Source organism: Pimephales promelas, chromosome 6 (assembly GCF_988280905.1).
Source record: "Pimephales promelas chromosome 6, fPimPro1.hap1.1, whole genome shotgun sequence".
Taxonomy (NCBI): Eukaryota; Metazoa; Chordata; class Actinopteri; order Cypriniformes; family Leuciscidae; genus Pimephales; species Pimephales promelas.
Genome location: NC_142774.1, coordinates 13,577,078 through 13,596,423, shown reverse-complemented (window position 1 = coordinate 13,596,423; position 19,346 = coordinate 13,577,078). Strand labels below are relative to the sequence as shown.

General features: G+C 38.9%; 1 protein-coding gene across 4 annotated transcripts in view; it reads right to left on the bottom strand.

Moving 5' to 3' along the window:
- Positions 1-19,346, bottom strand: part of vegfc (vascular endothelial growth factor c) — a 57,788-nt gene that overhangs the window by 31,062 nt on the left and 7,380 nt on the right. For 2 of the 4 annotated variants that reach the window (XM_039690842.2, XM_039690833.2), the window contains exons 2-4: positions 11,605-11,809; positions 11,171-11,361; positions 2,956-3,095 (exon numbers count right to left, since the gene is read on the bottom strand). In XM_039690842.2, the coding sequence (XP_039546776.1) occupies positions 2,956-3,095; positions 11,171-11,361; positions 11,605-11,809 (536 nt within the window). Of the gene's footprint in view, positions 1-2,955; positions 3,096-11,170; positions 11,362-11,604; positions 11,810-14,272; positions 14,439-19,346 lie in introns of those variants that run through there. The other 2 variants (XM_089132134.1, XM_039690852.2) reach the window with 2 other exon arrangements.

Below are 19,346 nucleotides of genomic sequence, written 5' to 3'. Positions count from 1 at the left end.
GATTTATGTTTATGTGAATAAAAGCCTAAATTCAATCAGTTAATTAAATAAAGAGATCTTGTCTGTTCAGAAAATTTTGATTAATCCACTTAATTCATGAATTTGTTTTTCGACATCTTTATTAACTTTTTGAAGCGTCAAAGTTAGTTGTGCAGCTGTTAATGGAGGGACAGAAAGCTCTCAGATTTAATCAAGATGAACAAAAGTCTTACAGGATTGGAAAGACATGAGGGAGAGAAAATAATGAAAGAATTTAAATTTTTGGGTGAACTATCCTTTTCAGTAACGAGTAGTATTAATTAACTACATTTACTTAGTACTTAGTTACATGAAATTATGCATAATTTAAAGTTATTACAGTAACTACATATAAAAAGGACACTTTAAAATAAAGGCCACACGTATGTCTTATCGTATCTTCCTACCACTATTGGTAAACGCAACTCCTTTAAGCTTGCGTTCGGTTATCCACTGGACCGCGCTGCCTAGTTCAAAGTAAACTAGTGAAACAACTGAAACCAGCGCTATTTTGTTCTCTATTTGTTCTTACTGACTGAGAAACCGCTTCAGATGATTCAGTGACAGAACGGTCCGAACGAATCCGAATCGTTTCCTACTGTTATGCACGTGCGTTTGGCCAATTCGTGAAAAGGAGATAGGAATCGAACCAACGAATGATTAATATCGCTGGTTCAGTCGACAGAAATACGGGACACACATATTAACTGCTGAAAAATTCGGACTGAAAACGTTTTTCTCAGGTCAGTCGAAGCGCTCGTGGTACACACACAGTGCGTATACAGCTGCACGCGCCACTGCGGCCACGCGCATATCAAACCAAATTTAGCCGCACCACCAGAAAATAGGAGGGGGAGGTTGGAGTGCTCTCGGGCCGCATGGAGATGATTGGCGGGCCGCACTTGGCCTGCGGGCCGCCAATTGAATAGCCCTAGCTAGACGATACAGCTAATATTACACATGCACACGCGAATCGATCTTTCTTCTGCCTGTATGTCTTGATTGACAGATGTCTCGTCCAATCAGCGATCAGTATTCCATTCGCCACATATACCTACCTTTTCCGTTTTGTCTGACTTGTCGTTGTGTTTTCTGACTTAATAATTTGTTTTCAGATTTGTCGTTGTGTTTTCTGACTTGTTAATTTGTTTTCAGATTTGTTGTTGTGTTTTCTGAATTGTTATTTTGTTTTCTGAATTGTCGTTGTGTTTTCTGACTTGTTTTTTTGTTTTTATAATTGTGATTTGTTTTGCACCTCTCGGCCACCGTAGAAAGATGCCTATTTTTAGATTCAGATAATACCCCGTCACAGGCCATTCTTGAGATTCGCCTTCGACGGTCAGGTATATCAATACATCATCCTGCAGTTCGGCCTGTCTTGAGCACCCTGTACATTCATGAAGTGCATGGATGTGGCTCTCGCCCCCTTGAGAAATAAGGGCTTGTGAATTCGATTACGCAGTCTAGAGCTCTGTGGACTATGTTCTCCAGATGGTGCACCTACAAAAATCTGGACCCACGAACATGTGGGGTCTCGCGGTTGCTAGTTTCCTCCAAGAGCTGTTGGATTAGGGAGGTCCCCCACCACGCTTAAAGTCTATGTGGCAGCCGTTGCAGCGTTCGCAGAGTTGAAGCACGGACAATCACTTGGAAGGAACAAGCTTGTCATCTGCTTCCTTAGAGGAGCTAGGAGGATGAATCCCCCAGGCCCCCGTTGGTTCCTATGTGGGATTTTTCTTTGGTCCTCAAGGCCCTGAAAGGTAATTTCTCTATCGGCTCTTCCAGCATCTGTTAGCGAGAGCGATGTTAATCTTCTCTGAACGGTCAGGGAGCTGAGGGCTTACATTACGCACTCCGGCCCTTTCGGGTACTCGGAGTAGCTTTTCATTTCATTTGGGGGGCTCACTAAAGGTCTCGCCGCATCGAAACAAAGATGGATAGTGGATGCTATTGCAGCTGCCTATGCGTAAAAAGGTCTGCAATATCCTTTGGGCTTCAGGGCTCATTCCACTAGAGGCATGGCCTCTAGTGGGCATGGTCCAGTGGAATTTCTATTCATAACATATGTGTGGCGGCGGTCTGGGTCTCCCCGTCCACCTTTCTTAGGTTCTACAACCTGGAAGATCCCGCCCTGCAGGCTTGACTTCTGTCAGTATAAGTGAAATGTACGTTCTGTCCAGATCTGATCGTGTGCAGGTTACTCTCACGTGACTTAGCTCTCCTGGTTGATCTGCACTATATTGAGTTAATATGCTATATGCTTATACAGACCAGCGGCATCGCTTTATATTCCCTATGAGTGCTTATGTACTTGTGCCGGCCTGTGTTGCTGGTCCCCTTATTCCCTGCTTATCTGGAATTCCCTCGGACTCATGAGGTGGATGCTTGGCGCACATGGCGTTTACAAAGGTTTCTCGTGGTGTAAGCTAACTTAGGCAATGCGAGAAAACCTCTCGTAAGAGAACGTATCGGTTTCCTAATGTAACCTTGGTTCTCTCTAGAAGAGGGTACGGGTATTGTGTAACCAGCCATGCTCGCACCACGAGCAACTTTCGCTTCAGTCAATGAAAACCAGGGAGACAGCCTTCGAGCCCTGCTTATATACGCTAAACCATGCCCATTCTGGCAGGCTAAGTGGGTGAACTCTTCTAGAGAGAACCGAGGTTACGTTACGTCACTGATACGTTTTCACATTCACAGACAGCCTCAAGCTGATGTGGCATGATGCAACGGGACAACAGTCGAGCCCTGTGTAGACGAGTGTTAGTCTAAAACTGAAATTCTATTCTCATATCTCAGACATTCAAAAGAGCAAATAAATGAGAGAATATTGTAAATTTAATTATTGAACATGTTAAAACCCTTGACATAAAACATTTGGGTTTAAACACTTCAAAAATAGTGCTTTAGGAGATATAAAGGAGTGTGTACACTTACTCTGCTAGTGCCCTTCGTATGATTGAGTGCCGCTGTCGGTACACATCCAGTTTTGACAAACAACTGCAGGAAGTGTGGTTGGCGAAGCTTATGGTGACTGGCTTGGTCCCTTGCTTGATAGGAACTGTGATTTCAAACAACTGTAGAGTGAAAATAGAAGAAAGGTCACATTTTCAATAAAATACTACAGACTTACACAAACTAACTGACGTAAGATGTGAGACCACATGAAAGTTTACTTATACTTTAAGGAGTTTGCTAGAAGTCAAAATGAATTGTGGGCAGTCAATTATGTCTAAATCAAGATTAATGAATTGATTTATGTCTAAAGGAGTTGTGCAAGGAGGTGTCTTTCTGAGAAATCAGTGTACAGACAAAACCACACCTACAGTCTGATCAAACAAACTGGTAAGGGGAAATGGGGAACTTGTGCAAGATAATTTGCAAGGCAGGCAAATAATGTTAGACCAATAAATCAAAACTTCCTCCAGCTATGGGGAAACATTCCAAGGAATTTATGTTGAATGTGCAATGCCAATCATAAGTGCTTGTAACGGGATTGTGCAGCTAAAATGGCCAAGAACATTTAGTTTTAATTTTAATGTTTTATGTCATACAGGGCTGTGCACAGACATTTTGAGGGGCAGTGGCTTAAACCAAAAAAGGGGCACTATAAGGAGTTTGACTGAGGCAGTACCATCTTAATATAGATAATTAATTACAACTCTTTTAGTCTTTTATAATCATGGGAAATAAGATTACAAGTATGATTTAGTGCTAAATCACTTTATGTTGTTATAATTACTCTTCCAATAAAATAATTAAATAGCAGTTACTGTCCGCCAGTTTAACTGTCTGATTTGGCTGATGCTCAATGGGCTCTCCCTCACTCTCTGAGCTACCTCATCTTAAATGGAAGACATCTAATTTTAAAATTATCCAGTTACAGTATAAATTGAAATGATATACAGCAGGTTACAACAGTTCTAAAGTCACACCGGGGTAATATGCGCATTTGACCACTCGATGGCACAAATTCAGCTCAGCACTTTTCTTCATAAACGCTTTTGATGATGGGCTTGGAAATTTGGCTGATCCGTGACTTGATACTGGCAAATTTGCCTAAAAGCATAATTGGATCTGACTAATCTACATGATTCAATAAATTCCTTAATGGTACAGTTTATTCAGAAATGAAAATTCTGTCATCATTCACTCACCCTTATTTTGCTCCAAATGCATATGATTTTATTTCCTCTGTGAAACATAAAAGGATAATTTCTGAAGAATGGGATTTTATTATTATTTATTTATTTATTTGTTTGTTTTGAAGCACCATATGGCTTTTGTACTGGTACAATAGCATCAATAAACTTCAAAACCAATCGAAATTCATTGATAAACTTTCCCTTCAGTGAGCTGTGAGTGGTAACTCACCACCTTTAGGATACTTTTATGGTGATTGCTTTGTCTTGTTTTAAGTTTGAAATATTTCAGTAAAGATACATGTAATTGCATGTTAAAGAACATGGAAAGAAAGTCATACAGGCCTGGAACGACATGAAGCGTAGATGTAAAATGTCCAACCAGAGATGATAATACTCTCATATTTATAGTAATATCAGAGGGGTTTATAAGGTCAAGGCCAGTCTGACCATCTGACCCTCTTCCTCACACCAGCGTACAGACCTGTGTTTAAGAGATCCATGCATACTGTTAAACGAACCAAACTGTGGCCTGCTAGTGAGATTCCAATTGCAAGACTGTTTTGAACACACTGATCGGGCACTTTTCTAACTGCAGAGTCTTGAGGATTAAAACTGCACTGTTTTGCATTACATTAAAACCTGCATTGATAGTGACAGTGAGATACTGTTGAAAGACAGGTCAAATGTTATCAAAACAATAAACCATGGATGAACAGGGAGGTCAAGCTGCTGTTGAGAAACCACAATGAAGCCTTTAAGTCTAGGGATAAGGAATTATACATCACCGACAGATCCAAATTAAAGAAAGGCATCAAGGACGCAAAAGTGGCCTACAGGAGGAAGATAGAGGAGCACTTTGACGAAGGGGATCCACAGTGTGTTTGGCAGGGAATACAACACCTTACGAACTTTAAGGGTTCAGCGGCCGGACCAACAATACTCTTGCCCAAAGAAGATGCCCCGACACTCTCCCTAAGAGAAGAGGATGTCAGGAGGGCATTTCTTGGTGTGAACCCCAGGAAGGCTGCCGGGCCCGATGGGATCCCTGGGAGAGTGCTGAGGGACGGCGCAGATCAGCTGGCAGAGGTATTCACTTCCATCTGTAACCTCTCTCTGTCTACTTGTTCCATTCCCAAGTGCCTTAAATCAGATATCATTGTGCCGATCCCGAAAATATCAGCTGTGAGTAGCTCCAATGACTATACACCAGTGACTTTCACTTCCACTGTTATGAAGTGCTTTGAAAGACTGCTGTTGAAACATATAACATCCTCCCTTCCTCACACACTGGACCGGCACCAGTTTGCCTATAAAGCACTGCACTGTGTGCTGACCCACCTGGAACACCCTGGCACCTATGCAAGACTGTTGTTTGTGGATTTTAGTTCTGCGGTTAATTGTATCATTCCTGGAAGACTGGTGTCCAAGTTACATGGACTGGGCATCAGCACAAACATCTGCAGATGGATCAATGACTTTCTTACGGATCGTTCCCAGTCAGTTCGTCTGGGCTCGCAACTTTCCTCTGTTCTGACAAACAGCACTGGGGCACCCCAGGGTTGTGTGTTGAGCCCCCTACTTTACATTTTATACACTCATGACTGCACCCCAGTTCATGAAAGCAATACTATTATCAAATTTGCAGATGACACCACTGTAGTTGGACTTATTCAAAACAATGATGAGTCCGTATACAGGGAAGAAATCCAAAAACTTTTTGCCTGGTGCTCCACCAACAACCTGTCTCTCAATGCCTCTAAGACCAAAGAGGTGGTGGTAGATTTCTGCAGGAAGAAGACTGACCTTGCCCCTGTCTACATTAATGGAGAAATTGTGGAGAGGGTTGAGGACTTCACATTCCTTGGGACATACATTTCACAGGACATTACTTGGACAACCAACACTACAGCTCTTGTGAAGAAAGCTCAGCAGCGACTGTACTTTCTCAGGTCACTCAATAAAATTAACCTCTCCCAGAAATTGCTTTTATCCTTTTACAACTGTTCTGTCCAAAGCATTATCTCACACGATATTCTGGTGTGGTTTGGTAGCACTGCTGCTGAAAAAAAAGCGCTGGATAGAGTTAGGAAATCAGCAAAAAATATTATTCACATACAGCTCCCCTCACTTGTGGACATATATCAAACCAGATGCAGGCAGCGGGCAAACAATATAATCCAGGATAACACAGTCTCATCCCAAGTCGTCATATAACTGACGTCTTGGGACGTCTTTTGACCATTCGTCAACATCCACCTTTTTAGGGTATTCTTAAACGTCGATTAGTTGACGATCCCGGGCCGTCATACCTTTAATGTCAGTTAGGTGACGGGGTAGGTTTAGGTCTGGGGTAGGGTTAGGATCCGATAACGTCATCTAACCAACGTTTAAGGGTACCCTAAAAAGGCGGATGTTGACGTATGGTCAAAAGAAGTCCCAAGACGTCAGTTATATGACGTCTTGGGATGAGACTGCGCTGTCCAGGACTGTTCCCATCCAGGTCACGGCCTCTTTATTTTGCTGCCATCTGAAAGGCGCTACAGATCTCTCCGGGGTCGCACCTCAAGACTTTGGAAACGGTTTTAATCCAAATGCTATGAAATACCTGAACTCATGAGCATCTAGATTGCTCTGCATTTTTAATGACTATATTTGAGCTTTTATCTTTTATCTATATTTAATGTATTTATGTACTGTGTGTATTGATGTTGTTTTGTCATATTATGTGTTACCACCATGGGAAGTGCAATTTAAATTTCGTTGTAATAGGCAATGACAATAAAAGGCAATTCAATAAATAAAATCTTGGTCTGTATTGTCTTGTCTACTCATCAAACGTATATACTCCGTCAGAGTTCAGTCAGAGAATGTCTAGTTGAAGAGAATTGGCACTGGCTGTTTACTTCCGGGTTCTGGACTGGCTGCAGTAACTCGTCTCTGTCCATGCGGGGGCGCTCGCGGTCGAGCACAGAATGAATGGGAGTCAATGGGGTTTCACCCCCATAAATCCACTTTTCTCAGGATGTAATTTTTTGTCAAATAATTTGAAAGTTGCATTCAAAAGGGAGGGCTAATATAATACACTCAGCTGAAAATTGCATTTTTAAGTTCACTTATCTGTTCTAAAAATCAGTTCAAAAATGTGATGACGTCACACAATAGCAGAATGCTACTGTAGCGTGTTCCAGCCAACAACAGCCTAACCTGTAAGAAATCAAAAGGACATAAGTACTCGTTCATTCGACTTTTGGCCTATGATCTATATTGAACTTGCGTAATCAACAATACAATCTATGTTAATTTAACGACAAGCAGGTGAAAGAAACACTTTTAGCCGTTTAGCCCCATAGACTCCCATTCATTCTGCTCTCGCCCGCGATCACCTCCAGTGGAATTCTAATGGAACTGCAACCAGGATGATACACAACGGGGATAATAGGAAGTGCCAAGGCTCTCCGTTAGACGGGCTCTGGTTCAGTGTCTTTGACATGAATCATGGGTGCCATAGAAACCTTCAGCAACCAAGGCAGCAGATACTTTCAGCAGGTTAAACAAACAAACAAGCTACCAAACATTCTGTAATATTAGACCTCCAATTTTAGCTCATGTTGAATTAACAAATCACTCTCAAGGCACACATAAATGAATAAATGAAAGATATTTATGTGATATTCTAATCCAGTCTCCTCTGGTTGACTCATTTCACTCGGCAGATATTATTTTCTACCTCTCCCTGGACTCATTTTATTCTATGCCTCTACACAGAAGCATCATTTAGCCAATTTCTAATTGCATAGCTACAGTACATCTAAAGATTTTAGCATTCAAAATCTGTGAAAATGTACTGTATCAGACTGTCATCAATCCAGAATATACAGGCAATACAAGGCACAATGTAAGTACTGTATAAGAAAACTATGGGCCCTATTTTAACGATCTGAAACGGAAGTATCAAAGGCGAAGCACAAGTAACTTTGTGGGCTGGTCTTGGGCGCTGTTGCTATTTTACCGGCGGGATAAATGACTCTTGCGCCAGACGCAAGTTTAAAAGGGGTTGGTCTGAAATAGCTTCATTATTCATAGGTGTGGTTTGGGCGTAAGGTGAAATAAACCAATCAGAGCATCATCCAACATACCCTTTAAGAGCAGGTGCGTATTTTGCATGTCGAATTGCTATTATTATGACGAATTTACCAGGAGCACGCCAAGAGAGGTTCACAGCCGTGGAGAGCAACAGTTCTTGTCAGGGCAGTGACATGTATGGGGATGGAAGTTTTTTTTTTTTTTTTCTGGTTCTTGACGGACAAATTAATTTGTCAGATGTCCTTATATACATATGTGCCCTCATGTGTTAATATTTTTCCTTGTTATAATGTATAATTTGCAAAAATAAAAACTGCTGCATCTGTGTTGATGAGAGAATCAAAGTGTATGCGCGTTGTGCACCCACTACATTATGGCCAAGCATGCACGCTTAAAATAGTATTATGAACAACGCACAATGCGTCACTGACTTTAGAATAGGTTTTTACTGGTCAGTGGCGAAAAAACTCTATTTCTTTGATGTTTGCAAAACTCCATTTAGTTGTTAACTGCTTTTACCAAGACAAGTGATCCTAAAAGCTTCACTTGATCACTCTTGTAAATCTGTCAGCCCACCAGTCTTGATGATGAAAATGACTTCACTGCAGTATTAACAGTCTAATAGGCATGGGCATTATATGTGCAGGTGAGACAAGGGTTAGATGAAACCAGAAGTCAATTTAATGTTTTTATGTTTTTGTTTTTTAGATGACAAGCTAACAGATTCCCTTGTTACTTTTACAGTGTATCACAGATATAAACTCCACTCTTGAAGATATAAAACTTCACTCTGAAGTCCTGTTGTCATTACATTATATTGTGCTCTATGTCAATATTGTATCAATACTAATACCATTAATTCAAAACACAACCATGTTCATCTGATGCATTTTTACTCTTGACCCAGTCATTTTGTTAATGAAACCTGGAGCTTGTAATTTCAGAATCCAAATCTTACTAAAATATATTGAAACATCTTCAGATTGCATCTGTTGTTCAGGCTTTGTGCCCAGAATGGGAGTGTTACGTCTCTGCTGCAGTAGCGTGGACATGGAGGCCTTGACCTGCTCAGATGCTCAACTGGTGGGAGGGCGTCATGGTTTAAATCACAAGAGGAGAACCTATTGCCTGCTAAGGTCAGCCCACCCAAAATAAGTGGGCAATTAAAGGAGGCCTTCTTGAAAATAATTCACAGCCATGACCTCACAACTAAACCCCTGCCTTGTCCATAAGTTTCTAAATCAAAGCTTAACAGATCAGTTCTCTCTACAAAGGGAAGTAGGCTTTAAAACAAAAGCAGACACTTTTATTCAAAGCAGTAAAGAACATCTTTATTGAAGATTATTGAAGTTTGCAATTAAATTATATAGTGTGAGAAATGTATTTAAATATAAGGTGTTAGTTAAAGGTATGAAACTAAATATTTGCTAAATATGTATCTGTATTTTATACAATGAAAAAAATATTCTAGATCTGTATTCAGAAAGAACCAGATGTGGGCTGGGCTTAAACTGAAAATGTCTCAAATTTGAAAGACAATTCAGTCAAATAAATATGAATCATTCAATATTTATTTATTTTCATTTTGAAGTCATTATTCCTGCATTCCCCAATGTTAGAAAAGGGGTATTATTAAAGGGGTACTTCCACACTGACAAAATTGACTTTCAGTGAAACCTATGCAGATGAAAAGCAAAAATAAACTGTTTGAAATCAGTGTGATTAGAGAAAACAGAGGAAAATGTACACAGACAGGTAAGAAAGCTGCTGCCATGATGTTACATTTTAGCATAATGCTGTTTAAAGATTAGACAAAGGAGCATTATTATTTTTATTTATTTATAAACCTTCCCTAACAATAACTTTTCTGTTAATAACCCTCTGTCGATCCGACTGTCGGTGGGCAGGGATACCAAATTGCGGAATCTGTAGTCCTGAAGCTATCAAAACTCTGCCTAATAACACAAAAAGTTTGACAAAAAAAATGTATTTCTTGGCCCTGCTAACGCCTGCACCAGCCAAATTTAGTTTGCTTATGTAATAGGGTAGAAGGCCTAGGACTACAAATCATTTAGACTACAAAGCCCATGAATCAAGGCACTATAAAAGGAAATCAAACTTGTTGGGTTTCCTCTTTCTGGTACCATGAGCTAAGGAGAAGCTGTGTGGTGTTTTTCAAGGCTTTCAAGTTGTTTTTCATGCAGCTCATATCTGTTGCTTCCGGTGACGTGCACTTCATGAAATCTGTATATAGCGTGGGAATTGAAGATCAGATTAATATCCGTTTTGCAAAAACACATTTATGTGAGCAGGTGTAAATGGAATCATTTTGATAAATCAGATAGCTATCCAATCTGAGAAAACGCATGAAGTGGCCAGGTGTAAATCCCCCAAAAAACGGCTTGTAGTTCATTCCAAACTTCAACGCAAACTCCACGTAAGACAAAGAAAATACAACTTATGTCTGTCCAGAGCCAGGAGTCGGAATAAGACGAGAGTCATTTATGGTGGGGGATCATTTATGTTGGTTTGATTTCTTTACTTTTGGTTTGGAGTAAAATTGTTTTGTTTGATCTGTGATTGAGTGTGCACTTATTGGCAAGTGATTCTCCACTGGATAGGATTGGGAACCCTGTTGTCTGTAACTGTTAAAGTTTTGTTTTGTTTTTATTATTTGTTTTGTTTCTTTTCAATTTCTTAATACCAAACGTGCTACTCTTTTTTAAAAGGATAGTCCACCCAAAAATTGTTCCAAAATATATTTGCAAGAAACACTGTGGTTGTTGCCCTTTTCTGAGTTCCCCTCACTGTGAGATGACGGGGTTACACTAACGTCAGCAAAGATACAATTTAAGGTCAGTACTGCTCATCACTGGTTCCAAACAGATTTGTAGACACAAACACATGCTGAAAGAGTCACTCACCGTTTTGCTGATGTATGAAGTGCTGATGTTCACGCACTGATGCTCCTCACTGTTACAGCAGCCCCCACATCTGTAGACAGACACGCAGGGTGGTTTATAGAAGGTGTTTGTAGCTGCCCCAAACTCTTTCCCCACATCTAAACAAACTTGGCGTGGCATGCACAGGGTCTTTCTCCACTCTGTCTCAATACCTGGAGGAAGCGCAGCGAGACAGGAAGAAGAGGCACATTAAAAAAAGGCCAGCAGTGAAATACATGGATTTGTATGCACTGCAATTATTGCAGATCAGGGTCTGACATATTCTTGGCATCCTAAAGAAACTTTTTGTCAGGACTGTCAAAAAGTATATATAAAAAAAGTCTTGGCTGTAAGACAATAATGACAAAAACACTGCCAGCACAATCTGTGCCAGTGTTAAATTAATAGTCACTCACTTTTAATAATTTCAAGATTGATGAAAGCAGCCGCAAAGGAGGCCTCCTCCGACCTTGTTTCTGTGGAGGTGTAATCTCTGTGAGGCAAGCGCGATCCCGTCTTGGAACGACACTTCAACATGCTCCAGTAACTGGGGTAAACTATCCTCATAAGTTCATCCACGCTACCTGCTGAACGTAACTGCTCCACCAGGTCTGAATGCTCCTGATAAGAAACAGAGAAACAGAATAAAACTAGGGAAAATCAGCCTGTCAGCTTATCCTACAAAGAATTCTTTAAAAAATGACAAAAAAATGACTCTTTCTTAAAAGGATAGTCCACCCAAAAACTGTTCCAAACTGTGTGACAATCTTTCATCTGCGGAATATAGGAGATATTTTGAAGAATGTTCTGACTGACTTCCATTATAGGACAAAAATTACAATGCAAGTCAATGGAAACAGAAACTATTTGGTAACTAGACACAGTTTTGGTTCCCAATGACTTCCAATGCAATTTTGTTTCAAAAACTGCCCCAAAACCACTGATTTTTGTCTGGTTACCAACATTCTTCAAAATATATTTTACATTCTGCAGAAGAAATAAAGTTGCGCAGGTTTAGAACAATCTAAGGATGAGTAAATGGCAGTATTTTAATTTGGATGATCCCGTTAAAGGAGAACTCCGGTCAGTCTTAACATTGAGCTCATTTTTTTGTACGTTTGGAGTGCTGTCAGTGCAGACAAAAACGACAAAAATCTGTGTTGCCTACACTGTGTTATCGTCTTTTAAAATTCACACCCTGTTGACTTCAATGGGGGAAGTTCTAAACCTGCTTTATAGCCTCTTAACATCCTTGATTTGTCACTACAAGTGCACAGCCACGTGAGTGGTGTTATTAAGACTGACCACGGTCAATCTGACTGCTATAGATGTGAAAGATATGAATAAAAATGATGTTAATTCAGCCAGCTCACATACCTCTATTAGCTTCCTGTTTTCAGTTGAAGCCCACAGTAGTCGATTGTTGAGTTCACGCGCGTGACCATTGGTGATTTTTGTCGTTTTTGTCTGTACTGACAGCACTCCAAATGTACAAAAGAAAATGAGCTCAATGTTAATTCTCCTTTAAGAGGGATTTTATACCAGAGTAACACTTAACAGGATAGTTTACGCACATTTTTGAATTCTGCTATTTATGTTGTCAACCATATAGTTTTTTTCATGTTTCAAATAAAAAAATCATACAGGTTTGGAAAGACGAGAATAAATGATGACTGAATTTTTCATTTTGGGGCAAACTATTCCTTGGACAGCAACATAAAGTTACGCCTAACACTAGAGCTACATACTGGGTTATATCATAGAGGTTTTGATCAATGTGCTGGAGAGAACTACTGCAATGATTAAGCATGCCAAATTGTATAAGTCCCAAAGCAACTAAGAGAAATATCAATTGTTTTTATGTTATTTTTATAGCATGTTTCAATATTCAAAATACGGTTTGTAACTCTACTCACTGAATGAATATTTGGAGATCTAATCAGTGATAATAAACACATGTGATTAACTTTTCCACTGTTTTATCATATTTTTATCAATCCACAGTTATAATGGTCAACTGTATGCTGGCAACATTTTGTTGTGTTAAATCATGTTTGTATAAATGAACGTACCACAATTAACCAACAGATATAAGCTTTTCCATGTCAAAATGTGTAAATGTGAAGAGTGAAACTGAGACATGCAAATAATGCTTTATTGAATGGAATGATCAGAACTCAATGGTTTCGACTCAGCCAATTGAAAGTATTGCTTACTCCGTAAGCTGGGTTGCCTGTGAAGACGGAGCCAAGTCTGTCTGCAGCAAGAGACACCCTAGCACACGCAATCAAACCCCCAAAGTTTTGACCTCTCCACAATCCGCAGTGGAATGAAAGTTTGCAATAAGTGTGAAAACACCAACGGCGTCTGAAACACCCTAAAGTCCCTGATGGAAAATGATACAGCTGTCTGGGACATTCCAGGAAACATGCCCAGTTTACCCACATAGCTGATCATGGCTGTCGATAAAAAACACCCTCCCCCCATTGTAGAGGTGTTACATTTTTTTAGAAAAAAAAAAAAAAACTACTAGAAATTGAAGCTCAACAGAATTCCCCTTTCCAGAAGGCCAGTCTTTGGTATTGGTCCCAGTCACTCTCTAATATATTTGACTAGTGAATAAACACACTTTGTTTTTTTTTGTTTTGTTTGTTTTTTTTTTTTCATTAGGCAAATCACCAAGTTTACAGCAGACAATTTATTATATCAATTCATAAAAGGTAGGAAATTAGCTTTCGCTTACTCTTACATTTTGCTGTAAAGCCTATTATTTACATACAAAATATTTTTTTTTTGGGGGGGGGGGGGGGGCTGGATAAGTACAAGCAATGCTTTTCTAGGCCTCCCTACCCAACTCTCTTTCAAAGGAGATCCTCAGAACAAACATGAGCTTTACAGTTTTATAATTTTTTGAAAGTATACACTTGAAGGCCATTTTTCATGATACAGGACACTTTGCCGTGCCAGAATATATACAAATGTAACCATTTACATGAAATATGACTTTAAGATTGCATAGTTTCAAATGTTATCATAAATCCTTTGACATAGTAGCTGAACAAGATTCTAAACCCACATTGTTACCTGCAAACATTCAGTTGTACCGCATACCAAGGAAAATAGCTCTAATCGTGGAAAAAGGAAAAATATAATCCTTGTAGGAAATGACCGCTTCTGCATTGACTCCTGTTTATTCAGGAAACCCAAATCCCACAAAAAGAGTATGAACAAGACTATTGTATGTGGCCTCTTCCATGCCTTTGTTTACAGTGATTCCTGAGATAACACACTGGTCTGTTTCCTACCAGAAACAATGGAGACTGAGCAAATTATGTGTGGTGCACAGAACACAGACATATTCACACGTGAGTCAGGCCCAAACTTCAGGTTTTGTAATTGTAAAAATGCTAATACAATGCCCTATTTTTATGTTTTAGTGGTAACTATAAAAAGACACTGATGGGAGAACGAAACAAATGGGAACCATGAAGTCTGAGAGCCCATGACCCAGAAATGCATTTATTGTTTTACTCTTGTGATCTAATTCATAGTATTAGGGATAGCTTTATTCTAATTTCTAATATCACAAAAGAAAATAAACTGTAATGAATAATAACAAAAATAATAAATGTACAAAATTATATTTCATTCACATTTACCAGTCAGACTCAAAATCAAAAATCATGCTAAATGCATATTTAATTTCATATAAAGATCAAATTCAAATTGCATACAACTAATTGCAGCTATTTTTATTAATAATTATGATTTCTCAAAACTGTACTTTTACTGGATGAGTCGGAGTGAACAATGCCACTAATAGAGATCAGGCCAAGATCAGGATTTTCATTAAATAATACATGAAATATATGGCATGAGACCATTCTGTGATATGTTTGCATCTTTTCCTAAAAGTTTGATGCTGGTCGCTAATTCACTGCCATTATATGAACCAGTGCGAGTGGGGGGTTCGGGGGGCATTTTTAAGATTTCTCCTTCTGTGGTTTGAAAAATGAAGAACAGCATGCTACATTAAACAACACCAGGTTGAGTAAATTATGACTTAATTTCCATTTTAGGGTGAACTTTCCCTTTAAACAAAAAAGGTTTGACATTTTTAATGAAAGAAAATAAATAGTACATCTGATTAATCAAGTTGAAGGGAGAATGGCGTCAATACGAGATTGCATTTGGCCCCGAAAAGCAGTGATTCATGGGATGCAATAAAATGATGACCTGATGATAGATGCATACAACATCAGTGGCCAGTAAAAATACTTCACCTTCACCAAGCTAGAAAGAATGTCTCATTGAATTAACCACAATAGAAAGCAGCTGGGTTTAACACTTGGGACAGGATGCTATCCCCACTTTAACAAAATCATTGGATGCCACACACGCTCCCAATAATTATAATGACACCATCATGACTGCCATTATTTTAAAGTTCAAATGTGAGTCAACAGTTTGATGGCAATTAGCCCATAAAATGTGCATCATTAGACTGAATGCTCATTTCAGACACACTGAAGCAACACGTATTCTCTTGATGATGTAGTGTTTCCTGAAGCAAACCTCAAAACTGACACAATGACACAAACAGCTAGATCATTTTTTGGCAATGAGGTTAGAGTTTATCCTCTAAGCCGATACCAGCATCCGGAGCTATTTTGGATGAGGTTTCTGGAAGGCACCCTCACCGAATGAATTCCTTTAGTCTGAGTCAAAATGCTTAATATTTAGGCCATAAAAATTAAGCATTTTGTTTTCATAATATTAAGTTTATACAGTTCAATTTCCATTAAAGTCACCCCATAATCCTATATTAAAGCTTAATAAAAAAGGTCAGCCATCACAACTTCATAATTTATGAGTTCACATTTTCATATAGTCCTTAGGTAAAGAGAAATAGCTTGTTCACGATTTTTTAATCAAGAATTGATGGATGTATTTGCCAAAATACAATTATTTCAAATGTGTTCGGCAGTAAAATTGACAATTTCATGATTTCTACTTTCTTACACACTAAGTAGCTAACCATTCAGAAAGAAAACACAGTTAGCAATTGTAATTCTACAAAGGCCTCTCAAGCAGTCAATTGTGGTTTATTATCTATAATGGGCAGTTATGCAATTGTGAAGAGAGGAACAGACAGTACGATAGAATATAATCATAACAGTGTTTAACCAGATTGCTTCTTCACACATAGGTTATATTTTCAGGTAAATAAAATGCAAAGTCAAAGCCATTATTGTACTAAATTCTACTTTCAACACAATGGGAAAAAAAAAAAAACAACAGAAAACAAATGCTGTCACTGGGGAGTATTACAGACTTCGACACAGAGCATAACACATGCTCACAGAACTCAGGTGAAACATGGCCCCCATCATGGATATTATAGCAGTTGTGCATATGCACAAGAACACATGTTGCATCTGTTCCAGGCATACTTTCATCCTCAATATTGGACTCCAGAGAGCAGGCTTGCGAATGGTGCTGTGCTCACTGAACTTGAATGATGTCGTTGAAGTCTGGTGGGGGCATGTCTGGGTCTACGTTTGCCAACACTCAGGAGGAGAGTAAGAGGATCTGAAATATCATTAACCCCCATATGATCTCCTAGAAACCCTAGAACTAACTGCAAGCTTTGAGCCTTTGACCTAGGGGAGAACCAATTCCTTGGAGAATAAGTCTGGCCACAAGTCTGAAGAGTAACTGAGACCCTCTTCAACATCCAGGCTTCCCACATTTCAGACAAACAAACCTAATCTGTCACTTTTTCCTAAAGCAATTGAGATGCTCCCAAAGGTAGGAGGACTGCATTAATTCTATATTACAGCCTCTTGTATGAAACTAAACCAACCGCTGGATTCAGTACACAGGCTAATGCACATTTGCATGCGCTCTTGAGACCAGACCATCCGCATGGAAATCATTTTTCCAGTCTTTAGCCTAGTATCTGTTGGATCCATTAATATGACTGAGCAGCAACATAGAGCACTAACAACAGAGAGCACGGCCTATGTCTAAATCAGTCCATTCAAAAACAATGCTTTCCAAGTCCAATTTGCTGTATAACTTTATTACACTTTGTTTTGCACCATTGCTAACTACGCCAACAACACTAAAATTTTATTTTCTTTATTTTATTCATATCAGTTTTTAGATTCATTTGGCTCTGAATCTTAGCCAAAATGGAAAGTCGTGAATCATGCATAATAAGAGCAGGAATGTGCCATTTTGATTTTATGTTGACTTTAAGACATAATCTAGAGATTTGTCTGAGTCGTTTTTTTTAGAAAGACTTGCTTTCTGGGTCTGATCCGTTTCACGTGTAGAGGCAGGCGTGTGTCAGGATGCAATTACTGTGCACTTCTGACGTGTACTTGGTTAAGGTTTCTGTGGTGCAATAAAGCTATTAGCCTGGAGGGTTGCCCACTACTCAATAAGACCATAGGGATATTAGGTCTAATGTTCTGTAACCCAAATCTTGAGCTCTCCAAAACATAATAGAGCTCTGCATGAAATCCCAATGAAACTCCCTGTAGACATGTTTTTGGGCATTACTGGTGTAGCACCACCCCAGCAGAGTATGTCCCTTGGCTGGAGGCCTAGTAGCACCGTAAACCAGCTCAATCTCTTCCATCTCAGATTGGGGTATTACTTTATTTTATTTTTACTCGTAACTGTTTTTATTTAGATTGATTGCATTTACTGAGTTCGTCCGACTGTTACTGTACTTCATTTTATTTTTGATTCTAAATTGTTTTAATTATTTACTGTATTTTATTTTTATTATTATGATTTAATTATGTTTTAATTATTCTGATTTCTTTTGATTATTTTATTTTCTTCCATGTAAAGCACTTTGAATTGCCACTGTGTATGAAATGTGCTATATAAATAAACTTGCCTTGCCTTGCCTTGCCTTGCCTTGCCTAAAAAAGCTACAGATAAAGTGGGGGCAGGAGGGGTTCTTGTTTTGCCATACTAAAAGCATTATATCAAGCAAATATCATGGCAAGACAGAAACTGTCAAGAGTGACATTAGTAAGGTTTAAGCTGCATCCACTCAGCGAGTATTCATAGGTCTTAGCATGTGGATTACACAAGTCTTAAGAAAGCTTTAAAAGATTAGTTTGTCTAAAAATGAATAATCTATCACCATTTACTTACCCTAATGTTGTTCCAAACCTGTATGACTTTATTTTCTGTGTTAAACACATAAGAGGCTAATTATGTGAAATTCCAAGCTGCCATTTTTCTTGCTACACTGTTTCTGCTCCTAAACTACTTTCACTGAATGGAAAAGAGCAGCTTCGGCATTTAGCAAAAAAATTCTTATTTTGTGTTCAACAAAATAAATAAGATATTTTTGAAATTACATGAGTCTGAGTAAATGATGACAGAATTTAATTTTCCCTATTCTTTTTGTTCATAAAATGCATTAATATTCAAATATAAAAACCTTTAGGCACCAAAGAAGACATCCTACAAACATTAACCTATCAATACTAAGTGTGACACACAAAACAAGTCAAAATAATAAGGAATCCACACATTTGCTTCATGTATTATAATAAAGCTACATGAATTATCTGTAGAGTAGGACTCTCTTGACTCTAATTCCAGGATTGATAACACTTGTCCACTCATTAAGTTAATTCATTTGACTTTTTAGTGCTGGTTTCATGGGCTGTGTCTGAAATCACCCTCTATACCCTTAAATACTAAAGGGCACTATTTAAGGGGATGGCCATTTGTAGTGGTGCCCGAAACCATAGTGGATGTTATCGCATGCACTCATTCAATTCCACAATGCACCTCAATAACACATGTACAATGATGTATGCTTAATGGCTAAAGAATTAATATATCACAAGTTCACACTTACTTTGTACATAATTTAGAGTGAATAAGATTTAATGCGTATTTAGCATGCTGTCATGGGGGAGGGATCCGAGCACGGAGTTTGGCCCGAACCCACAGTACTCTCCCCTATGTAAGTGTTTAGGACTGGAAGTGTGGAGAAGGAGCAGTGGAGGAATGCTGCTAAACTATCAATGGAGTGAGGTAAGATTCCTGAATCTATACTTCTTATCATTAATTGCTGAATGCACTCCACTCGTGTTAATTAAATGAACGTGCTCCTCCC